At 39.9% G+C, this 23,050-nt stretch overlaps 1 protein-coding gene across 2 annotated transcripts in view; it reads right to left on the bottom strand.

The window, feature by feature from the left end:
- Nucleotides 1–7,743: 7,743 nt before the first annotated feature.
- The window catches only part of MKI67 (marker of proliferation Ki-67), a 36,659-nt gene continuing 21,352 nt past the window's right edge, over nucleotides 7,744–23,050 (bottom strand). For both annotated transcript variants that reach the window (XM_081863129.1, XM_081863130.1), the window contains exons 12-16: nucleotides 20,474–20,584; nucleotides 17,432–18,303; nucleotides 16,463–16,526; nucleotides 11,386–14,856; nucleotides 7,744–8,914 (exon numbers count right to left, since the gene is read on the bottom strand). In XM_081863129.1, coding sequence (XP_081719255.1) covers nucleotides 8,778–8,914; nucleotides 11,386–14,856; nucleotides 16,463–16,526; nucleotides 17,432–18,303; nucleotides 20,474–20,584 — 4,655 coding nt within the window. In that variant the 3' untranslated portion in view covers nucleotides 7,744–8,777. The remainder of the gene's footprint in view (nucleotides 8,915–11,385; nucleotides 14,857–16,462; nucleotides 16,527–17,431; nucleotides 18,304–20,473; nucleotides 20,585–23,050) is intronic.

Consider the following 23,050-nt stretch of genomic DNA (forward strand, 5'->3'; position numbering starts at 1 on the left):
AAAAGCTTTAGAAAAGGGCAACCAAAGCGATCGAGGGGGTGAAGCAGCTCCTCTGTGGGAGTTTGCAGTGCCTGGGTATTTTTAGTTTAGAGAAAAGACAAGTAAGAGGAGACATGCTAGAAGTTTATAAAAAATTATGCATGGCAAGGAGAAAGTGCACAGAGAAAAGTATTTCTCGCTCTCTCATAACACTACAGCTTCAATGAAGTGGAAGGTGGAAGATTCAGGACAGATAAAATAAAAGTACTTCACACAGCGCATAAAGCTATGGAACTCACTCCCACAGCAGGGGGTGATAGCCACCAACCCAGTTTTAAAAGAGGATTAGATAAATTGAGGCAAGAGAGGGCTAGCGATGGCATAGCCTTGATAGCTATGTTCTGCCTCCACAATTGGAGGCAGCCATGCTTCTGAATACCAGTTGCTGCAAACCACAGGAAGGGAGAGTACTCTTCCGTTGAGAGCCAGTGCGGTGTAGTGGTTAAGAGCAATAGACCTGTAATCTGGGGAACTGGGTTCGCGTCTCTGCTCCTCCACATGCAGCTGCTGGGTGACCTTGGGCTAGTCACACTTCTCTGAAGTCTCTCAGCCCCACTCACCTCACAGAGTGTTTGTTGTGGGGGAGGAAGAGAAAGGAGAATGTTAGCCAATTTGAGACTCCTTCGGGTAGTGATAAAGTGGGATATCAAATCCAAACTCTTCTTCTTCTTGAATCTTGCTCACAGGTTTTCCATAGGTATCTGGTAGACCACTGTGAAAACAGGATGCTTTGGCCTCATCCAGCAGGCTCTTCCGATGTTCCTAGGTTCATGCTTCCCTTTCTGACCATCCCATGTGCCAGGGATGGAGAATCTGTGGCCCTTCGGATTATAGCTCTTATCATCCCTAACCACTGGCTTTGCTAGCTGGAGCTGATGAGAGTTAGGGTCCATCTTCTGGAAGGTCACAGCTTTCCTCCTGCTGCCTTATAGTACCTTCAAATATTTTAAATATAATATACACAGTTTGTCAAAGAAGTTCCCTCTCCCTTGAAAAAAAGATCAATCACCTGGCATTGGCCAGTCAATCTTTAGCGGGCACAAAAATATTCACCTGAAATAATATTGGTGAAATACCAATATTTTTCTTCTTTTTCTTTTCATATATATTTCATTTGCTCCATATCTGATTTTAAAGCGTGCCTTTTTAAAAAAAATCGAAGATGCCAACATATACACTGAAAATGTTAATTATGGGTAACCAGTTCAAACTCTATCTAAAGATGTCTTCCAAGCACTCATTACAGTAACTACTGTTGTGATTTCCTCACCCAATAGAATACAAGTTTTTTAAATATTAAGGTTGCAGTCCTATACCCACTTTCCTGGTAGTAAACATCACCAAATTCAGTGTCACTTCTTTCTGAGTTGGCAGGTAGAGGATTGGCTGTAAAGAAATCTTTTTTTTTTTTTTTTAAGGAACTGTATTCTGAAGGTTGAATACATTTTCAATTTCCTCCCCCTCTTTTTTTCCCTCCACACGGGAACCAACCTTTTCAAAACGGAACGGTTAACATGGGAAAGGATGCCTCTTTCAGCAAGATTGGAAAGTTCTTGCCATATGCAGACTGAAGAGTTGCCTTAACTACTGTTTTGTCAGGAGCACAGTTGTTCCTCCTCTTCATGCAGGTAAAAGGAGAGTGGAAAAAATGGCGTGTTAACTACTGCTAGCACCCTTAGTCTGCAATGTATCTTTGTTACGAAACGAATTTCACGTAAGGAAATATATGTTGTGTGTGTGTGTGTGTGCGCGCACACACACACACACACAGAGTTAAAGTAAACAAAGCTATTTGACTAATGCCATTGAATACCATTTTCTTCACAGTTGCAACATTTCATCTGGTATCCCTCCCACCCACCTTCCCAGCAAATGATAACTTGCAAATATGGCTAGGGGGGCAAAGACCCACACACAACTCCATGTATTCAGGTTTGTTCAATGGCTTGTTTAAAATTTTAATAATAAAAAACCTAGCGAGCTCATTCAAAAAAGAAATTAGTGAAAAAACTTTGGTCGTCTCTCATCAGTGAAAACTGATTTAGTTATGCAAATTACTGCTATGAATATTAAACCACTGATGAAAGGTTTTTAATGAAGGGATCTTTTGTTTTGGAAATGCAAGGGTATATGCTTTAATTTCTTGCTAATTTACTGTTCTTTGATAATGTTCACATTTTCCCCAAAGTGACTTCACGGATGGGTTTAATACAGTGAATAGAACTACAGGCCAACAATACTGGTTTTGACAAGCCTTCCCCTGTGTAACAATAGATCATGATTTGCAGCCCCTTATGCACAATTCTATTAGGGTGAATTTTGTCTACAGGGCTTTCCCTGAAATGAATTCTCATTTTAATGTTAGCCTCCTGCAGTTTTTAATTTTTAATCTGTAATATGAAATTGCAAATTTTACAAACATCATTTGAAAAAGCCACTAGGACAGAACCGAATGCCAAAGTTTACATATTGCCTAATTAGACTGTTATGAGAAGCAGCTTATCAATGTCAAGCCAAAGATCATCAAAAAATCCAATTACTAATTTGAAAAACACATATATTTATAGGTTCATTTTGTTTAATTTGCATCTGATTAGCTTAATAATTGTTTAAAAATTGTATTAAGGTTAATAGTTTTAGTTCAGCTAGCAACACACCTGGGCTGGGAATGTGCTCTAGCAGCTTTGTCAGTTGCTACCCCACTGACAATAAAAATTTAGCTGTAATCTTCAGCGTAAAGCACAGACAAAATTCATTACTCAAACAGCAAAACAGTTTTTAATATTAAAAGATATTAAACCTACTTACCAATGTGATCAATATTGTGTCTTCCACCGCTACTAGTCAGATACTTACAGACTACTTTCCTCTTGCTGTGTTTGTTTGTGTGTGTGAGAGAGAGAAACTTCTATTTACATTTCCAATGAGCGCAGTCACTGACTCTGCTAGATTGAAAATGTAAACAGAAGTTTGCATCCTGTTAACATAAGAAGCACACACTCACTTTCTTGACACTACCCGTTTAGTAAAATGTTTGAAAGGCTTAAACCTTGTCTTGAACCCACACTGCTAAGCATTTTCAACAAAGAGATGAAAATAAAAACACGTCATATATTATGCAGAGGGCATAATGCATAAGCCTGGAGCTTATTTACACAGTCTGTTATCTTACAGTAAAACAAAGATGCCTAACTCATTTCATTCTCTACTTGTTTACCCAATCAAGAGGTAAATTCCTAAGCCGGACACTCAGAGCCTTTTTTCAGCATGCCTCTGCTTTCACCTTGGGATAACTGACAGTGCAAAACAAGATCGCAGCCATAGGTTCTCCATGGGCAGCAGCAGGCGACCACAGGGCACTCTTAAAGGGCACAGGCACAGAGACAGACATATTGGGAGGCCACAATGCATGGGCTTATTCATTTGGTATAAGATATGTGCCCCTCCAAACATTGGCACACTTGTTTCCCTTGGGACATCTAACAATAACATCAGTATAAACAATACCCATTTAAATTATGCATGGAAGCATCAAATCAACACCAAGCCAGCACCAAGCATAAAAATCTATGCCAGCTCCTAGTCTACCAGACCTTTCCGCTGACATCACCTAACAGACCCAACAGAACAAGTAAAACTGAACAGGATTGGTAGGTTTCTTTGGGGTGGGAATTCTGCAGAGAGGCTGCTGCTGGGGAGAAGAGCCAGTTTTTATCTGACTCTATAAGACATAAGCAGAATAACACCAGAGCAAGACTGACTGCAGAAATCCAAATATGAATGTGAAGTTCCACAGCACAAAATCCAGCTTCAAGAAGAAAAGTGTGGCCAGGCAGTGGGTTGTGATACCATTGGCCAATTTGGGGTGTATTACTTCCTGCATCGGAGGCAGTACATCTGGGAACAGCAGTTGCGGCTGGCACAAGTGCTCTTGCACTTACGTCCTGCTTGTGGGCTTTCCATAGGTATCTGGTTGCACACTGTGAGAGTAGGATTCTGTACTAGTCGGCCTCTTCAAGTTTTTAAGGTGCCCACAGGTGTGGTGGCCATGCAGCTTCTGGTGCATTTGGAAGAAGCTAGGTCAACCAGGGGGTGGGAACCTGTGACCCTCCAGATGCTGTTGGACTCTAGTAGTTCAGCGACATCAGGGCCTAGGACCTGGGAGTCCAAAGTTCAGTCACTACTCAGCCATGAATCTCACTGGATTACCCTCTCAGCCAAATTACCTCACAGGGTTGTTGTAAGGATAAAACAGGGAGGGGAAGAACAATGTATCACACCTTAAACCATGGGTAGGCAGACTAAGGCCCGGGGGCCGTATCCGGCCCAGTCGCCTTCTAAAGCCAGCCAGATGACAGTCCGGGAATCAGCGTGTTTTTACATGAGTAGAACGTGTGCTTTTATTTAAAATGCATCTCTGGGTTATTTGTGGGGCATAGGAATTCATTCATTATTTTTTTTCAAAATATAGTCCAGCCCACCGCAAGGTCTGAGGGACACTAGACCGGCCCCCTGCTGAAAAAGTTTGCTGACCCCTGCCTTAAACTCACTGAAGAAAGGGTGGGGTTTAAAAGTAATCCCAAAAGCAATGTTTAAAGCCCTTAGCATCTTAGATAGGGCCCAATTAGTAATATTTTTTATTTATACCCCGCCTATCTGGCTGGGTTACCCCAGCCACTCTGAGCGGCTTCCAACACACATAATTATTAATAATAATAATATCAAACATTAATAGTAACAATCTGCTCCAATCTAAAGTCACAATATAAAAAAGATCACTTGAACGTGTGGCTCCTCCTATATCATACTGCCTGCAACTTGAGATTTGCTGGAGAAACCCTATTGTTAGTTCCATCGCTCAGTGAAATGTGGGACTTTGTGACTCACTTTCTTGCAAATAGCAGCTGAGTTATTGAATACATGCCCACTTGAAGTCCAGCTGATGCCAACACAACAACATAGTTCTTTTAGGTGCCAGATAAAAACCCCTCTCTTTGAATGCCTGTACAGTAATATGTAGACAATTGAGTGGTGTTTATTTAATTGCGTTGTACTGTTATATTTTTATTTATTTCATTGTTGTCGCCTGCTCTGGGGTCTTTTGATGAAGCACTGTATAGAAATAAACAAGAAAAAACAAATTCTTCTTTTGCACTGACATTTCTTTGCACAAATCTATCTATACAAAAAGGGATAAAAGATATGAAATCTATTAACACAATAACATATGCTACCAGAATTTTCAGATTCCATTGAAGTGCAGCAATAAGTCCCACCTTTCTAATTTCATACTACAAAATCCTACCACATACTCAGACCAGATCCACTGACATCAGATTTAGGTTAGTCTATCCATGTGTAGCATGAAAGCAAGTTAATTAGTTATCCTTTTTACATCCAGAAGCTGTAACTGCTTGCTTGTAAACAGATTTTTTATTTCTGGTAGACCTGACCCTGTTATACATGGAAATAAAAGGTTGGGATACCCTGCAACTTCACAATTCTACACAAAGCAGTAAGACGATTTATACTGGAAACTGGACAGGCAATGGCATGGGGCGGTGGGTGGGGGCTTTTCAATTTCTCTGAACTTGAAATCCTGGGTCAAAAGTTCGGTGGGTTAATGAGTCTGCCTTTCATCGTTCGATGATCTGTCCTTTGAACTGACATGGTTGTGTAACTTAGGAGTCCTTGGTCCAAAGGACATGAAGATTTCAGGGTTTTTAATACTCCCTCAAGGAATTAACCCTGCCAAGTTTTGAAAAGATTAGAAATAGAATGCCAATCTTATCAGGCAAAGGCAGCAGCAGGCGCTAGGGCACTTTTCAGTCAGCAGGCACAGCTATCCGGATGCAAGCTTTTAAAGAAAAAACTACGGCAGAGTTTTGCTTGATTGTGCATCTTTACCAAACTGTAGTCAGAATCTTGTGCTTACCCTTTCCAACCAAGTACCTAGGAATTTCCCATTGCTCGTTGCTTTCTTTAGTAGCATTAAGGCACTGTTGCATGCCACCCCAATCTCTGAGCAGTGCAAGATTCTAGGGCTTCCAGGTGCTTCCCCAGGGTTTGGTTTCCTTGGAATGAGGCACAACGAAGACTTTAGGATATATGGCTTATGTACACATATATACATCATGAGCCTGTGAGAAACTGATTCACAGCATTAACACCCCAAGGGGTCATGCTTCTTCCATAGCCACAGCCTTGAATTAAACAGACACCAAGCATCAAATTCGCACTGGCTTCCCAGCCTGCATCTTTTTTTCTAGCTTCTAGATCGTATCATTCAACTCTCAGCTCTGCCTTTTTTCTTTCTAACTACCAGCCAGCTGAGGCAGAAGGCCCACACATTTGCAGTCTGGTACAGATCCACTTCGTTTCCTTTATGGTCCATTACAAACCAGCAAATTCACATTTTGCTATTAGTTGATTCTGAGCTCTTGCATAACAACCCTGCTTCCCATGCCATAAACAGGCCCCATATTAATGCCAGAGCCTCAAGGAGTGATCAAATTTCAGTTGAGATGCTGCACTGAAGAATTAGCAAGGTGGGAATGGGATACTAAAGATGAACAGGTGAAATCAGTGATGATAAAATGAGAGAAAGATGTGGGACACAATATACAAATGACGGATTGGGAGAGGCTATGGAAAACTGATCTGAAATTCACAGCATCATAGAATCATAGAGTTGGAAAAGACCACAAGGGCCATCGAGTCCACAAGGGCCATGTTCTTCACTGAAAGAAAACTATATGAAAATGATGTATCGGTGGTACTTAACCCCAGTAAAACTAGCAAAAATGTATAAAACAAGTACCAATATATGCTGGAAATGTAAAGAAAAAGAGGGTACCTTTTATCATGTGTTGGAACTGTAATGTAATTTGGGAAATGATAGATCAGAAGAAACTGTTCATGTATGCTACAAGATCAAGTTGATGTAGTATACCAAAATGGCAAAATTAACTGGGAAGCTCAGGAACCAAGAAGAAAAGAAATTTTAAAAAGAATGGGAAATGTTTATAATGTGTATACAAAACTATTGCAAACAGGTTAAAACATTAGCAGGTTTTTAAATACACTTGTAATGTAATAGAATCTACAGATAATTTAGGAAGATTTTTTTTTGGAGAAGTATTAATATGCAGATGAAAACAGAATTAAGAGGATACATGGATGGGATGGGATGGGAAGTCAGGAGATTCAGAGTAATCTCAATATGTAAATGTGTATGACATTTTGATGTAACTTTGTTCTTTCTTTTTTTCCTCCCTTATTTTTGAAAATAAAATAAAATCATTTTTAAAAAGAATTAACAAGGTGGGCAGCATCATGTATGAGTGTCAGGTGAATACACCTTAGGCCTGTTACTTGGCATCTTCAAAGGTCCATCACCAAGCACGCCTACACCAACCAAGAAAGTCCACCCTCAAATTCTGTGCCATCCAGTGAGAGTTGAAGTTCTGTTCTTGGAGCAGTAGTATTTAAAACTGAAATAAAACAAGAGGGAACTAGAAGGGCTGAAGATAGCAAGAAGGGTAGTATTCATGTAGGGATGTTGAGGGTAGGATATGTCACTCAACCAGGAGAATCTCTCTCACTGGAGCCTTCAAAATAAGTCATTTTTCATCAAACATGAAGAATTTTAGGCATTAGCAGTAAATAGTGCTATTCCTTAAAACTGAATCTATTTCAAAAGGCTAGCATACACATATGCCTCTGTAAACTTTATTATCCTCCAATTTTGCTGGCTTGGCAATTCACAGGCAGCTTAGAATTCATGTTGGGTGGGGAGGAGAGAAAAGCAGCTACTATGAGATCTATACAAAACTGAAATCATATACAGTACTGACAACTGAACTGAGGTGGGAGCTTAGGAAAGGTGTGCTTAGAATGCTGCAATAAGAAAAAGGACAAGACCTCTACAGTACTATACTGTTTGGTTCAATTTAATGCCAGCTGCACTGTTCAAGTTATCCTGTTAACAGCTCAAGCAGAACTTTCCTAGCCCTGCCAATTAGGATATTGTAACTATAGGTACCGGGCACTTAACCTTAAATATTTAAGTTTTGAATTGATACCATCAACCATGGGAAGGACTGGAACTGAAGAGAAAGTGACAGGAATGATTCAAAGGTATGTGGCCTGGGAAAGAGAAGGGTCTGTTTCCCATCCTGGCAACCCCCCAATGACTATGTTATGTAGAAAGAAAGGGGCCAAGTATAATCAGTTCTGTTTAACACTACTATATATGGATTGTTGTTCTCCTAGAGTTGTTAAAGTGCCATAGCTGGTAGTTGGGTAGAGGGATTGTACATTTACTAAGCTATGGATAACAAGATAACAATGCAGCTATCCTTGCCTTATCCTTTCTAAAGCATTAACTGAATGTTGACAGCCTACAGATAACAGTCTAACATGCTTTTTTAGCAGTCATATTCACCAGGGATTGGAACAATAAAAAAGGATATTATTTTAAGCCAAGGCATGGTTTAATGTAAAAATCAGATAACAATTAACACCTGAATTAAAACTATCTTAACACAATACAGTGTTAAACAAAAAGCCCTGTAAAATATATGAAAAATGTATATACAGATGGGAAAGCGTCAATGTTGAAGGATGAACTGAAGTTACAGAAACAAAGTAAGGTTCTAAATGCAAAGCATACTTTACAACCAATATTTGTCCATTTATTCTGAAGGAAAAAAATTACACAAACCCAGTACCAAAAATTACAAAACATTTTTTTTTGTTTTCCTCCCTCTTGTCTTGCCTTCAGTTTCTCCAGCAGGCTTTACTGTAGATTTGGAATGTTCTTCTTTCACTGTTTTCTTTTTTTCTTTTTTTAATGGTGTCTTTTCAATGCTTTCTAGTTGTTAAAAAAAAAAAAAAAAAAAGATGATTTGAGGCCAAACTTTTTGATATTCTCTTTTTAGTAGCAAGATTAGATAAAAATATAACATTCTATTTATCAAGATATCTTTCTTCTGTTCAGAGCAGTTCATTCCAGGCAATTATTCATTCTTTCCAAACTGACTTGACACCATAACTAAGGGACACCCTGTGGTAGATGTTTGGAGTCCTATCTCTCACATAAGGCCACAGTTAAGGAAATTGGCTGCAAGGTGCAGGATCCCTCCAACCCACCTCAGGATCACTGCTTCCAAAAAGTTCACATGGAGGAAATTTAATATTGTCCCACTGAAGCTATTTCAGACCATATCAGATAACTTTAAAAAATAGTAAATAGTAAATTCTAAGCATTACTTATTTTAAAAATCTGTAAGCATGTTAGCCCCACAGTTCATCTCTAAACCAAATCAATGTGTTCTACTAGATACCTTTGAATCAAAGGAGACTTTTCTAAGTACAGCAAGATGATTCCTCAGATATATTGACATTCAAGCTGCCAAAGAAGGCATTTTATTTCAACTCATAAAAATTAAATGTTCTATATTGTGCAGTAACAAGCAGACTTTGCTTCAACCTATCAGTTATGGACATTTCAGTTTTGTTTGTAGCTGCTGATCACAAGACAGCAGTATTATCTAATTAGAAAGATTTTAAAGGTATTCCCTTTAATGGGAAATGGGAAAGTATATGCTGCTGTTATTGTTAGCGTCCATCTGTCTCAAGAGACAATGAAGGGCACCTTCCAAGGGTGAAGTCAAATCGTTGCATTAGCAGCACTGAAGTGACCTCCTCAGGAAACAAGCTTGGACAAGTGTGGTCCTGCTTCACTGATGTGGTTCAAAGGAAAGCAGAGCAATACATTTGGCATCATTGCTTAGGAAATATATCAGGTGTGGAGAACATTTAGCCTTCCAGATGCTGCTGAACTGAATTCTGCATCATCCCAGGCCATTGGCTTGCTGGGGCTGATGGGAGTTTAGAAAATTTCCCACGCACCTGAAATACATGATAAATGGGAAATTTGCTTTTAATCTGCTTTTTGAATTGCTGATTCAAAACAATCCACCTTGGTAATGTGGTTAGAAAGGGAAGCCAAACAGGCAGCTACTGCAGGCAGAAAATTATTCAGTCTCCTCAGTGGACAAATGGTTTATAGAACTATGAAGAATGACATCCTATGTCCTTTTAAAATGTGGTGGTTTTTTGTGGGGGTGAGTTAGTTTTTATTTTGGTAATATCTTTTGTGGTTTAATATGCTTATTTTGTTCTGTGAACTGCCCTGAGACCTCTGGGTATAGGGCAGTACATACATTTTAATAATAATAATACTAATGATGGTGGATTCAAAGATGCCCGATGGCTTGTGCACGAAAATTTCTGAAACCGCTCCTGACTGTGGGTTCTTCATCCCACTTCCAGGAGTAGCTTCTCATAAGAGGAATTCTGAAGTACTAAGACCTGCATGCAAGTTTTGTGTGTAGTCCTTTGGATCTCACCTAACATGGTTAATGTTTGTTAAATATTAATGACTTCATATAAGTTACTCTGTAAACATATCTGCATTAGAGGTCTCCTGTTTATTTGATTTCCGTGGGCTACAGTTCTTTCCCCCACCCATACAAAATAAACGACAACATTCAGGACATTAGGGAACTCTTACCAGTAATAGTAGTTATTTATTATTGATAGTAGGATCACAGACAATAAAAACTAGGTTTCATAAACAGGAAAAACCAATAAACTTAAAAGTCTATTTTTAAATAACAGCTAAGCAAGTTATGGGGAGGGGGAGAACACTAGTTTTTCCACTTATGAATCCAGAAGTTCAATTCTCCATAAGAAATATGTGAATCCTGTGGCCATCTCAATATATACTATAAACTGGAAGCTTTCTGAAGATCAGTCACACTCCTACTATATACTTCAATAATGGGATGGTTTTTCGAGTTTTATCTCTAGGTGATTTGCAGCAAACTAACAACCAAGTTTTAATCCCACTTGTTTAGTGATAGCAACACCCTTCCTAGCCCTTTCCACCTAAATTAGGCTGCTGAGATGAAGGTATATAACTAGGAGTGGATTTTGGGATATGAAAGGCCTGTCTGCTCACTTCAATTCTGGTACAGAAAACTAATCCCAAAGCTCTGGATGTGTTCATACTTTCCTTTAATTCATCTGTAATTCATTTGCATCTGGTTCTCATTGTTAGACCTCAGAGTTTTAGTAAAGTCTGCCCACTCTGATTTACATTACCAATGGCATCTTCAGCAAAGAAATTTTGAAATGAAATTGATGGTATCTAAATTTCAGGTGTGCTACTGTAACTTCTCACCAAAGCTTTAAGGTTTTCCATTAATTTTGAATCAAAAGCTTAGAATCCTAAACATTAAGAACTCTGAAATAAGGAGGAATAAACCATGCACATACCTGCTTTAGATTTTGATTTGTTCTTCAGAATCATCTGTTGATCTTTAGGAGCATTATCACCCCCTGCATTCAATCTACACCTGGTTCTGAGAGGAGCAGAAATAGGTGCTTCAAGTGCATCAACTCTTCTACCTCTTCTGCTTATTTTCTCATTGGCTATAGCTAGCTTTCCAAAATCTACATTTTGTTTTTCCTGAAAATCTTCCTTTTCTGGAAGGTTGTGCTTTCTTCTGACAGACATGGAAGGTGTCACTATTTTATTTTTGTTTCTTCTGCCACATTTTTCAAGTTTCCCTTTTCCAACTGCATCATTTTCAAGAAGGGTGTTTTGATTTTTACTGGCAGTTTCACCTTTGTCTGGAGGTGGTGATGTTAGAGTGATGCTTACTTTGAGAGAAGGGTGTACCGGTGATGGAGTAGTTCTTTTTACTCTCTTCCCCTTTGATTGGTTTTGGAAAACTGAACTACTTTCCAAAGGCATCTTGTTATCTTTTACAAAAGAGACCTTTCTGTTGTCACTTCCTGGTTGGCCATTGCCTTCTGTTGAGATTTCAGAAGGAACCAATTGCTTTCTTCTACCTCTTTTGGAAACATTATCTATTGTCAAACCTTTTAAAACTTCTGGCATGTCTTCTTGATTCCCAGTATCAAGCAATATGGGTTTTTTACTTGCAGAAACGGAGCTTGCTGCAATTACCTCTTCTGCTTTTCTTCTTCTGCCTCTACGTGGCAGATTCTCACTTGCAACAGTTGCAATTTCCAAAGCCTCACTTGGCTGTTCCACAGCACCTTTGCTTTTGGTTGAGGATGGCAATAGTAAAATGTTATTTTTGAGGGGAGAAAGAGCTGTTACAGGGGCAGTCTTTCTTCCTCTACCCCTTTTTAGCTGATTCTCTTTTACAGTGACAAGCATATTTTGGTCTTCTGTATCACCTGCCTGTTTACTGTCACATTCGGGGAGTATTTCAGGAGAAATGGTTTGTTTGTTTCTACCTCTCCTGAGTGGGTTTCCTTTTGCTAGGTTCTGTCCTTTTGGTGGACTGTGCTCTAATAGAGGTTGCACACTTTCCAAGGGCATCTTAGGCATTTCATCAAGATTCTTTTCATTTTGACTATCTTGCAAAGAACATTTTCCTTGGGTAGAACTAAGACTGCCCACTGTTGGGCTCTCCTTTTTAAGAGCAACATTTTCCAAAAGAGGTGGTATTTGGCATTCAGGAACAGCTCGTCTCCCCCTGCCCCTTTTTGGCTGATTCTCTTTTACAGTGACAAGCATATTTTGGTCTTCTGTATCAGCTGTCTGTTCACTGTCACATTCTGTGGGTATTTTAGGAGAAATTGTTTGTTTGCTTCTACCTCTCCTGGGTGGGTTTCCTTTTGCTATCTTCTGTCTTTTTGGTGGGCTGTGTTCTAAAAGAGGTTGCTCACCTTCCAAGGGCATCTTAGGCATTTCATCAAGATTCTCTTCAGTATGAATTTCTTGCAAAGAACGTTTTCCTTGGGCAGAACTAAAGCTGTCCACTGTTGCACCCTCATATGCAGGAGTAATGTTTCCTAGAGGCGATGTCACATGAGATACAGGAACAACTCTTCTTCTGCCCCTTTTCAGCTGATTATCTTTTATGGTGACAACCATGGCTTGGTCTTTTCTATCAGCCGTCTGTTTACTTTCACATTCCATGGATGTTTCCTGAGAAATGGCTTGCTTGCTTTTCCCTCTCTTGGGCAGCATCCTGTTTGCTACTTTTTGCTTCCTTGCTGGACAATACTTTGCAGGAGTTTGCAAACCTTCCAAAGGCACCTCCTCAGTTTCATTAGGTTTCTCTTCATTTTGAATTTCATCTAAAGAACATTTTCCTGGGGCAGAACTAATGCTGTTCGCTGTTGGGCCCTCAGATGTAAGTGGAATGTCTTCCAGAGGCAATGTCACTGAACATACAGGAGCAGCTCTTCTCCCCCTGCCCCTTCTTGGCTGATTCTCTTTTACAATGACAGGCATATTTTGGTCTTCTGTATCAGCTGCCTGTTTACTGTCACATTCAGTGAGTGTTTCAGGAGAAATGGTTTGTTTGCTTCTACCTCTCCTGGGTGGGTTTCCTTTTGCTATCTTCTGTCTTTTTGGTGGGCTGTGTTCTAAAAGAGGTTGCTCAATTTCCAAGGGCATCTTAGGCATTTCATCAAGATTCTCTTTAGTCTGAGTTTCTTGCAAAGAACATTTTTCTTGGGTAGAACCAAAGCTGTCCACTGTTGGACTCTCTTTTGTGAGAGCAACATTTTCCAAAAGAGGTGGAATCTGGCATTCAGGAACAGCTCGTCTCCCCCTGCCCCTTTTTGGTCGATTCTCTTTTACAGTGACAGGCATATTTTGGTCTTCTGTATCAGCTGCCTGTTTACTGTCACATTCTATAGTTGTTTCCTGAGAAATGGCTTGCTTGCTTCTTCCTCTCCTAGGTGCTACTGTCTGCCTTCTTGGTGGACTATGCTTCTCAGGAGTTTGCACACTTTCCAATGGCACCTTCTGCGCTTCACCAGGATTCTCTTCATTTTGAATTTCTTGCTGTGATGCAATGGAAGCACTCTTTTGTTCTTCATAAGCAACATCCTTATCTCCAAGCATACGTTTTTCCTCAAGTGGTACAGAATTATCACATAGAAGATGAACTTTCCTCCCTTTACTTCTAACATTATTTTCTTTAATTTCTGTTGCAGTCTTTTCCAAAACGTGTGTTTTAGGTGTTGTGTGTCTTAGACTTTCCTTTTTAGCCTCATTAACATCTGTGTTTGTTGTAAACAATTCTCCTTGTATTGAAGCAGCCTTTCCTCTTCTATTTCTTTTCAGTATGACATTTCCAGCGCTTTCCACTCCTGATGTTTCAAAATCTTGGTTTTTTATTTTGTCTTGTATTTCTGCATTTTCTTCTAAATCTAAACTTGCTTCAGTTTGTCGAGCTGCCATTTCCCCCTCACTTTCAACTGCTGATATGTTGCTTTCAGATTCTTGCTTTAGATTTATTTCAGTGATGTTCTGGTCAAAGTTTTCATTAGCTTGCACACAATTGACTGGTTCTGCTCTCTGGGTGCTGCTTGTATGCCTCTGTGTATTTTTTGCATCATGTTCTTTTACAGATCTGGATTTATCAGCTCTTCTAGTTCTTCTAGCTGATGGTCCAACGATTTCTATATCTACTGCCCCAGGATTTGCAACTGGTTCTTTCACAAAATCAATTTTATGTCCATTTTCAGAGTCCATTTCCTTTAGCTGATGACTTTCTGAAACACACATTATTTCAACAGGTTCTATCACTGCTTCTGATTTTAATTCACTAAATGTGTTACATGCAACATGTCCCAAGTTATTTTCTAATTCTGAAATATTTTTACTGTTGTCCTTTGGTTTTGGCAAAGGAGATATTCTTTTAGGTGATGATTCCAGTTTTGCTTCTTTATTTTCATAGTCTTTTCTCATGGACTCTTAAAAAAGAAAAGCACATTCAATGTTATTTCTCAGGATATGGTGATTGTGAAGAGTAGTAAACACACTTACTAGCCAAAAAGTCCCAGAGGATGTACTACATTGCTTCATAAATTTGCTTTTATATTTTGCCATGTGATATTTATATCTTGTGCTATTAATCATTCTTAACTTTAACAATATGCCACTATTTGCAGATGCCACTTTACAGTGCTTTCCCAAACCTTCATATTCCAGAATCTCCAAAATAAAATTATTCAAGTTTTGTTGTAATTATAAAGAACGCTTCAAGATGAATAAAATGCAACCAAGTTAAGCACTTCTTAGCCACATATAGCCTTAGAAATACTAAGTTACATTTAGAACGGGCTCATGATTTGACCTAAACATTACTTAGTGATGGGTTCTTGTAGTCGTATGCTGGAATTCAAATCCAATGTGTGCCGTTAGATAAGCCCTGGCTTGTTTGTTCAAAAGAACCTTTTGCACAGAGCTCCCACACTTACAACCTCATGTGCATTATCTATACACTCAAGAATCAATGTGTAAAAATCATGCAAGCCAGCTGCATCCATTAAGCTTTCAGATATACTAAAAAAGGTGAAGGACCCCCGACAGTTAAGTCTAGTCGCAAACGACTCTGTTTGTCCGCAGACAGTTTTTCCCGGTCATGTAGCCAGCATGACTAAGCCGCTTCTGGCGAAACCAGAGCAGCGCACAGAAATGCCGTTTACCTTCCTGCCAGAGCAGTACCTGTTTATCTACTTGCACTTTGACGTGCTTTCGAACTGCTAGGTTGGCAGGAGCTGGGACCGAGCAACAGGAGCTCACCCCCGTCACAGGGATTCAAACCACTGACCTTTTGATTGGCAAGCCCAATGTGGTTTAGACCACAGCACCACCTGTGTCCCATTCAGATATACTGCATGCATCAAATAGGAACACCAGTAAAATAAGGATCCCATTTTCAATCATCAGTCGCTTTCCTATTGCCATTGTGTGCTTTAGGACATAAGGTGCACATAAAGCGGTACAATGACAACAGATTTTGATGCCCACACATTAAAAAAATTAATCTCTATAACTGCTATGCAAACAGAAAATCAAGGCAGACAACATGCACAACTGTTAGCCGTTTGTGTATTTGAAAGAGCACCCCAAAAGCCTTGCAACTTTACTGTAATTACTTAATTCAGTCATTTTCAACCAGTGTGCTGTGGCACCCTGGGGGAGTCTTGAATGATGGTCAGGGGTGCTGTGGGCAACACTGGCCTCTGCCCCTCTTTCCTTGCCTCCCTCCTCTGATGCCCTTGCATTTCTGCCTCTCAAAGGTTGCACAGGGAGGATGTTTGAAAAAGGGTGAGGGGCTGCCAGTTCTGCAGGCAAGGGGTGCCATAACTGGGCTCTTGAGCCCCACACAGGTGCTGCCGAACGTAATTGGTCAAGGGAGCCATGGACCCAAAAAGGTTGAAACCTTCTGACTTAATTTCATTCTAGTTGTTCTGAAATAAAACCATATTTTAAAGCAGATAAATGTAAAGCTGCTACTTCCTTTTTTGAAAATAAAAGTTTTGTTGAAATAATATTTACACACACCAAGCTCACCTCTGGAACTCATACAAGATCCATTATCTTCTTTCATTAGATTCACAAACTCTGGCAATTCAGCCTAGAAAACATACATAATTATTACAATAGCTTACATGAAAAGATGCTGGGCCTATAACCAGTGTTATACATTATTTATAAAAGTCCAAGCTGAACTGACATGTGTGTGTGTGTGGAACTGTGTGTTAAGTTCATTGAAGATGCAGGTACTCTTCGCAATATGGCTGATTTAGTGCTTTGTAAAATATGTATGGCAGTCCTGACCATTTCACAAGAGGCTTCATAATACTTACTGAACATACTAAATATCGAAATACAAAAAGATATAATGAAAGAGATGAAAAATAAGTAGCAATGCTGCTATAATAAAATCACGAGTGCATCCACTTTGCATCACAAGTGTACCAATGTCATTAAACACAATGTACAAGTGATCCAAAGATGAAATACTTTGAAGTAAAAGCAGTAATGATAAATGATATTGTGTCCCACCTTTTCTCCCTACAAAAAAACCTATTTCATATATATTCAAAACCAGTGATTTTAAATGGCAAGATCTGTGCCAAAAAATCCAAAAAGATTCTAATTAGTACTCAGGCAAGATTAGCCTCAGAGTTGGGAGTAAGGTTGGTTCATCAAAATCAGGTGTTGCTTGTGCAACCCCACAGGTCACACATTTCCTCCTGGTAAAAAACACAAAGTAAGCACGTGTGCATACACTTTGCTTTTCCAGGAGATCAGGGCTTGCTGGAACAAGTTAGTCATTCTCTGCTCAAAATGCTTGATTCCACATTCCAACCCAATCTGCATTTAGAGAAATGGCAGAACTGCATGTCATATAAACATGTCACAGAATCTTGCTGTGCAAGAAAAAATTGGGTCATTTTAATGATTTCTTTTATTGAAATAATTAGTGCAATTTAAGTATATAAGACTTTTCTCATATATTTAATATAGAAGACCTACCTTCTGTCCATCTGCAGCTTCCAACATTTCCTTAACACCTGTATAATCAACTTCAGGACTTGGAAAGCTTTGTTTAGGTTCGGTCATAAACTTCTGCAGTCCCAAGTAGTCATCAACTGGCAAAAACTTCTGCTTTGGTGTCTTCAGTAATCGACTAATGCCAACCATATCATCCATGGGTTCAAATCTTTGTTTAGGTGTTCTCAATAGCCTATGAATCCCTCCCATATCTTCCACTGCTTCCACTTTTTCCTTAGGTGCCTTGATAACATGATTAATAATGAATTTGGAGCAGACAGTGTCATCTGCAACAGACTGCAGGCTTTCTTTGGGCGTTCTCAAGAGTCTCTTGACTCCTGAAAGTGCATCAACTGGCTCTGGTTTTTGCTTCGGCGTTCTCAAGACCCTCTTAACTCCTGAAAGCGCATCAACTGGCTCTGGTTTTTGTTTGGGTGTTCTCAAGACCCTCTTAACTCCTGAAAGCGCATCAACTGGCTCTGGTTTTTGTTTGGGTGTTCTCAAGACCCTCTTCACGCCTGAAAGAGCATCAACTGGCTCTGGTTTTTGCTTCGGTGTCCTCAAGAGCCTCTTGACCCCTGAAAATGCTTCAACAGGCTCTAATTTTTGTTCTGGACCTTTTCTTTTATCTTCCATCACTCCCTGTAGAGTAGCTTCATTTGCTGCTGTGACCAGTGACATATTTCCCCCTACATCTTTTTCTAATGAAGAATTCGTTACTTTTGGAGTTGTAGTTAGGTCATCTTGCTCAAGACCAGAGATCTGTGACACTTCCTTCAAGAAGGAGGATATGACATCTTGGTTGTAAAGTTTTTGTTGGCTTGCTGTGCTGAAAGGTGATACAGACATCTCTCCTATTAAAAGATATAAAAATGAACTGTAAAAGGAGTTTTTGATTACATAAGAAATTACTGTTCTTCCTAGTGGAAACAAGGGACACGTGTCAACTCTGTGCCACCTGATAAGGCAGAATTCTTGAATAAATGACGTTCTGCAGGAAAGGGGATGGTACATGTGTAATATCCCAAAGATGGATAGTTAGCAGGACTAGGAATAAGAGGTACACTTTGTCATGTGACCAAGGTATTTGAGACCAGAGGCAGTAAAGGAAGCAGTAAAGAAGTCTAGAAATGTTGTGAAATGCTGAAAAGCCGCAGAATAATTTAGCATACCAAATCACTGTGACTCATCATGAGGATGACTCATTCTCTGTACAGTGGTACCTCGGGTTAAGTACTTAATTCGTTCCGGTGGTCCGTTCTTAACCTGAAACTGTTCTTAACCTGAAGCACCACTTTAGCTAATGGAGCCTCCTGCTGCCGGAGCCCAATTTCTGTTCTCATCCTGAAGCAAAGTTCTTAACCTGAGGTACTATTTCTGGGTTAGCGGAGTCTGTGACCTGAAGCGTATGTAACCTGAAGCGTATGTAACCTGAGGTACCACTGTATAAGTAGGCAGGCAGACTCAGTCTGTGTGTCTCTCTCTGTGTGTGGTGAAGCCTGTGCTCTGTGAAGCCTGTGCTCAATGGAAACTGTGTATGCTCTGAAGCTAGTTTAATCTTCTGTTCACTATGCTTTTATTTGCAAACAAGTTTATTTTAACTCAGTAAAGCTTTTATTCTTTTACTGAAGAAGACTGTGTTATTAATTTATACTGCGCGACACACTTATTCCTACTATGAACAGTCCTGAACTGGCCAACACCTTCTGCTGCAAGAAGAAATCTGCCGTGCCACAACAATTGAACTGTTACTACTATCAGTGTGAGCACATGTCCTATAAGTAACAACTCCTGGATGTACTCTTTTGCTCCATTTTTCATTTGTCTAAGGGAAACTTTGAAATTGCATGCGCTTTGCCTCTGATGGGGGACAGAAAATAGCACAAATATTTCTAACATCTGGGAAAGCCAGAACAAGACCCTCCTATGAGCCCCTTTATATCCTTGTGTTACACTGATGACATAGAAAAAAACCTCTGCTGTGGTGCTCAGAATGTGTACATTCCTGCCACAACAGCATGCTTGGTCATCCCCAAGTTTTCCAGTTTTCTGCCACCAGCTGAGAAATACTTCCTTTTCAGAAACTTCTTTCCAGATACATGGGAATTTTTAGTTTTGATCTTGGCTCTTTCTAGTGTTAGTTTATATTTTAGTAGTTGCATTTTTATGACTTTTTCCGTATTCACACATTGCATTAATTTCATTTATTGTAACTGTAGTTCTCTATTTTTTCCTCTGCTTCAAAAAAGCAGAATTTTGATCTTAAGGCAAGAATAAACTAATGCTTCTTTAAAGCCAGCAGTGAACTTTCTTTCCAAAGAGCTTCTTGAGCTTGCCAGCAGTTCAGATCCCCACGACGGGGTGAACTCCCATTGCTCTGTCCCAGCTGCTGCCAACCTAGCAGTTCAAAAGCATACGAGTGCAAGTAAACAGGTACAGCTTCTGTCACAGTGTTCCGTTGCACCAGAAGCGGTTTGGTCATGCTGGCCACATGACCCAGAAAGCTGTCTGTGAACAAACACCGGCTCCCTTGGCCTGAAGCAAGATGAGCTACACTCCATAGTTGTCTTTGACTGGATTTAACCCCAGGGGTCCTTTACTTTTCCCACAGAATATTTTTCTAAGATGAATTATAACTCCGAGAGAATTACAGCATAAAAACCTAACTGAGAATTTGCCAAACTTCATGTGCAGATACGTTTGCTTGGACCCCTACACACAGTCAGGGAATCTTGGGACTTTTTCCTCTTCCAAATGCAAAAAATCATTAAGTTACCAGACTGGAGAAAAGCTTTAAAACTACTGGTGATCTCCAACTAAGTAATTCACAGGGTAGATCCACTGAAATCTGCTTATACACAAGTCCACTGATTTCACTGGGTCTGCTCTGTGTATTACTTAGATGGATATCACCCACTATTTCCTACAACTTACATAATTTTCACATGAGGTGATTTCAGGGGGGGGGGGGATCAAGTCGCCATGTAATAGTTAGCACTAGGGATATATACAAAACATGCATACCAGACTCCTCTGGAGTGTGCATTTCTGAGACGACTTCTGGTGTTGGTATAGTAGTCTTTTGAGCAGAAGAGGGTAAACCTGTCAGTGGAGTGTTGAATATCTCAGCCAACCCTGCAAACAGTATTTAAAGTTCAGTAAAGAAATAATCATTTAGTTTGTTTGCAATTGGGAGCAAGGGAAAACATAACTATTAAGAATTCATTCTCTTTGCTTGACTGCTCCCCAGAAGAACAGTCTTATATACAGTGCAATCCCAGACTACAACATCACACAAGATTTTCAAACATTAATGTTCATGGCAGTTTACAGCCACATGGTAGTTTATCACCCATTAGTCTGAACAAACTATGATAGCTGTTGATGATGTATCAATTCCTCTTCCCGCTAATGATTTATTACATGCTACCTTTACAGATGGGGACACGGGCGGCGCTGTGGGTTAAACCACAGAGCCTAGGACTTGCCGATCAGAAGGTTGGTGGTTCGAATCCCCATGACGGGGGTGAGCTCCCATTGCTCGGTCCCTGCTCCTGCCAACCTAGCAGTTCAAAAGCACATCAAAGGGTAAGTAGATAAATAGGTACTGCTGTGGCAGGAAGGTAAACGGCGTTTCCGTGCGCTGCTCTGGTTCACCAGAAGCGGCTTAGTCATGCTGGCCACATGACCCGGAAGCTGTACGCCGGCTCCCTCGGCCAATAAAGCAAGATGAGCGCCACAACCCCAGAGTCGGTCACGACTGGACCTAATGGTCAGGGGCCCCTTTACCTTTACCTAATGCAAGAGAAGGTACCCATGCTGAAAGATGGCAACAGGAACACAAGAAGCCCTAGCAATGTTGCTGGAGCACATGCCTTGGAAGCAGAGCATTAACCCTTTCAATAAGGGCTCATTTTCTCCAGGGAAGCAGAAATGAACAGATACTAATGGTCAGGGGTCGCTTTACCTTTACCGATTAGTAGGCAAAGAAAGAAAGATGCCATGAAGACATTTTCAATTTTAAATTATACTAGTATTCTATAAATCTATATTGCATGGTTCAAAAAACCCACATACATTCTTGCAATAGGGAAGCGAGCACCTATGCTTCCATGTAAAATCCTGATTTCCTTCCCAGTCTCCAAGAAGTAATATTCTTTCAATCTGGCAAGCTCTGCTTCCGTAAAAAAACGCAGCAACTGTCAACAAAAATCAGGCAGGAACAGAGGAACTACACCTCTTTTCTTCTCTATATTGCAGTATAGAAAATTAAAAAATATAATGAAGAGGGAAGGTTCGGACCTGATCCCTGCATCAAGTCTTGATTGGGCCCAGTGCTAGCCAATGAAAGCTGCAAGACTGGCTTGGGATCCATCAGTTCTGGGCTATCTCAGCCCCACCCCTTGGAACACCCTATTTGTGGCTTTCTGCTGGGAGGGGGTTCTCTGGCTGGCTCAGCATGAAGAATAGGGCAGAGGGACACCTGTGCTCAATTCAAACCCCCAGTATTATATATTTTGAAACACTTGGGGAAAGGGCATTATTAGAGCTCTGCATATATGCTGCCACACTACAAGCACTGAGTTCAGTTAAGAACAGTTTCCTTTCTAAATTTTTAGCTAGTGAAGATGACGAGATACTTTAAAGTCTTAGCCTGATAAGATCTCACTAGCTAGTTCGAATGATTTCTAACAACTAGAAATGGACCTTCAGTACCCAGCATACCCATTTCCCCGTTGCTGAGAATAGTAAAACAGAATTAAGGAAATCTAATCTAAATTAATTAATGATTTATTTATTTTTTTAAAAAAACATCATTGTGGGGTGGGAGAGGGCGGAATTAAAAGACTAGTTCATAATTAAGACTAATATGAGTTTGGGAAATTACTAAATTCACATGCTTCCAGATTAAACAGGTAAATCAGGATTTTAGCAAAAGAGCAACTTTCATTAGGGGGCATTTAAAACCAGTATTAGTATGATGAAATGACTGCGTATTTTTGGACCATTACATGATGGTATCACTACTGTATTACACTTGGTTTAGATATTGACCTACCTTTAAAATAATATCACAGTGCCATCTGTTGGCAAAGCTGAGAGTTGGTAAATTGGCATGGATAAAAATCTTACTATAGTCAAGAATGGGTAAGTTGACAATGTTAAAAACCACTTAGTGCCTTATATTCATCACTTTCCTGTATGCATGTTCGCAATACAATTTTCTGGCAATTAGGGATTGATAAGACTGAGCAGCTTTTATTTCTTAAAGTTTTACTGTACACCTAATGCTGTACTACAGACAAACACACACTATAGGTTTTACATACAATTTAAAAAATGCTAGCTATTAAATCTGCCCAGATTTGCATATAAAAATAGTTAAATGCAAGCTGAAAGCTTATTTTGATCATGGGATGACTGTTTCTGACTAACAGATGTGCTGTGTGAGGAAAAGCAACTAACTCCTAATCTGTTGTCACTTCCTCATGCCTGGGAGCAGAATGAACCAGAGCTAGAACTAGGATAATCTGGATGTGCCTAAGGATACTCAATTGGGAGCTTTGATCTTAGCAAAGGCCCAAAAGGGCTTTGCAAGAT

Source organism: Podarcis erhardii (assembly GCF_964252035.2).
Source record: "Podarcis erhardii genome assembly, chromosome: 5".
Taxonomy (NCBI): Eukaryota; Metazoa; Chordata; class Lepidosauria; order Squamata; family Lacertidae; genus Podarcis; species Podarcis erhardii.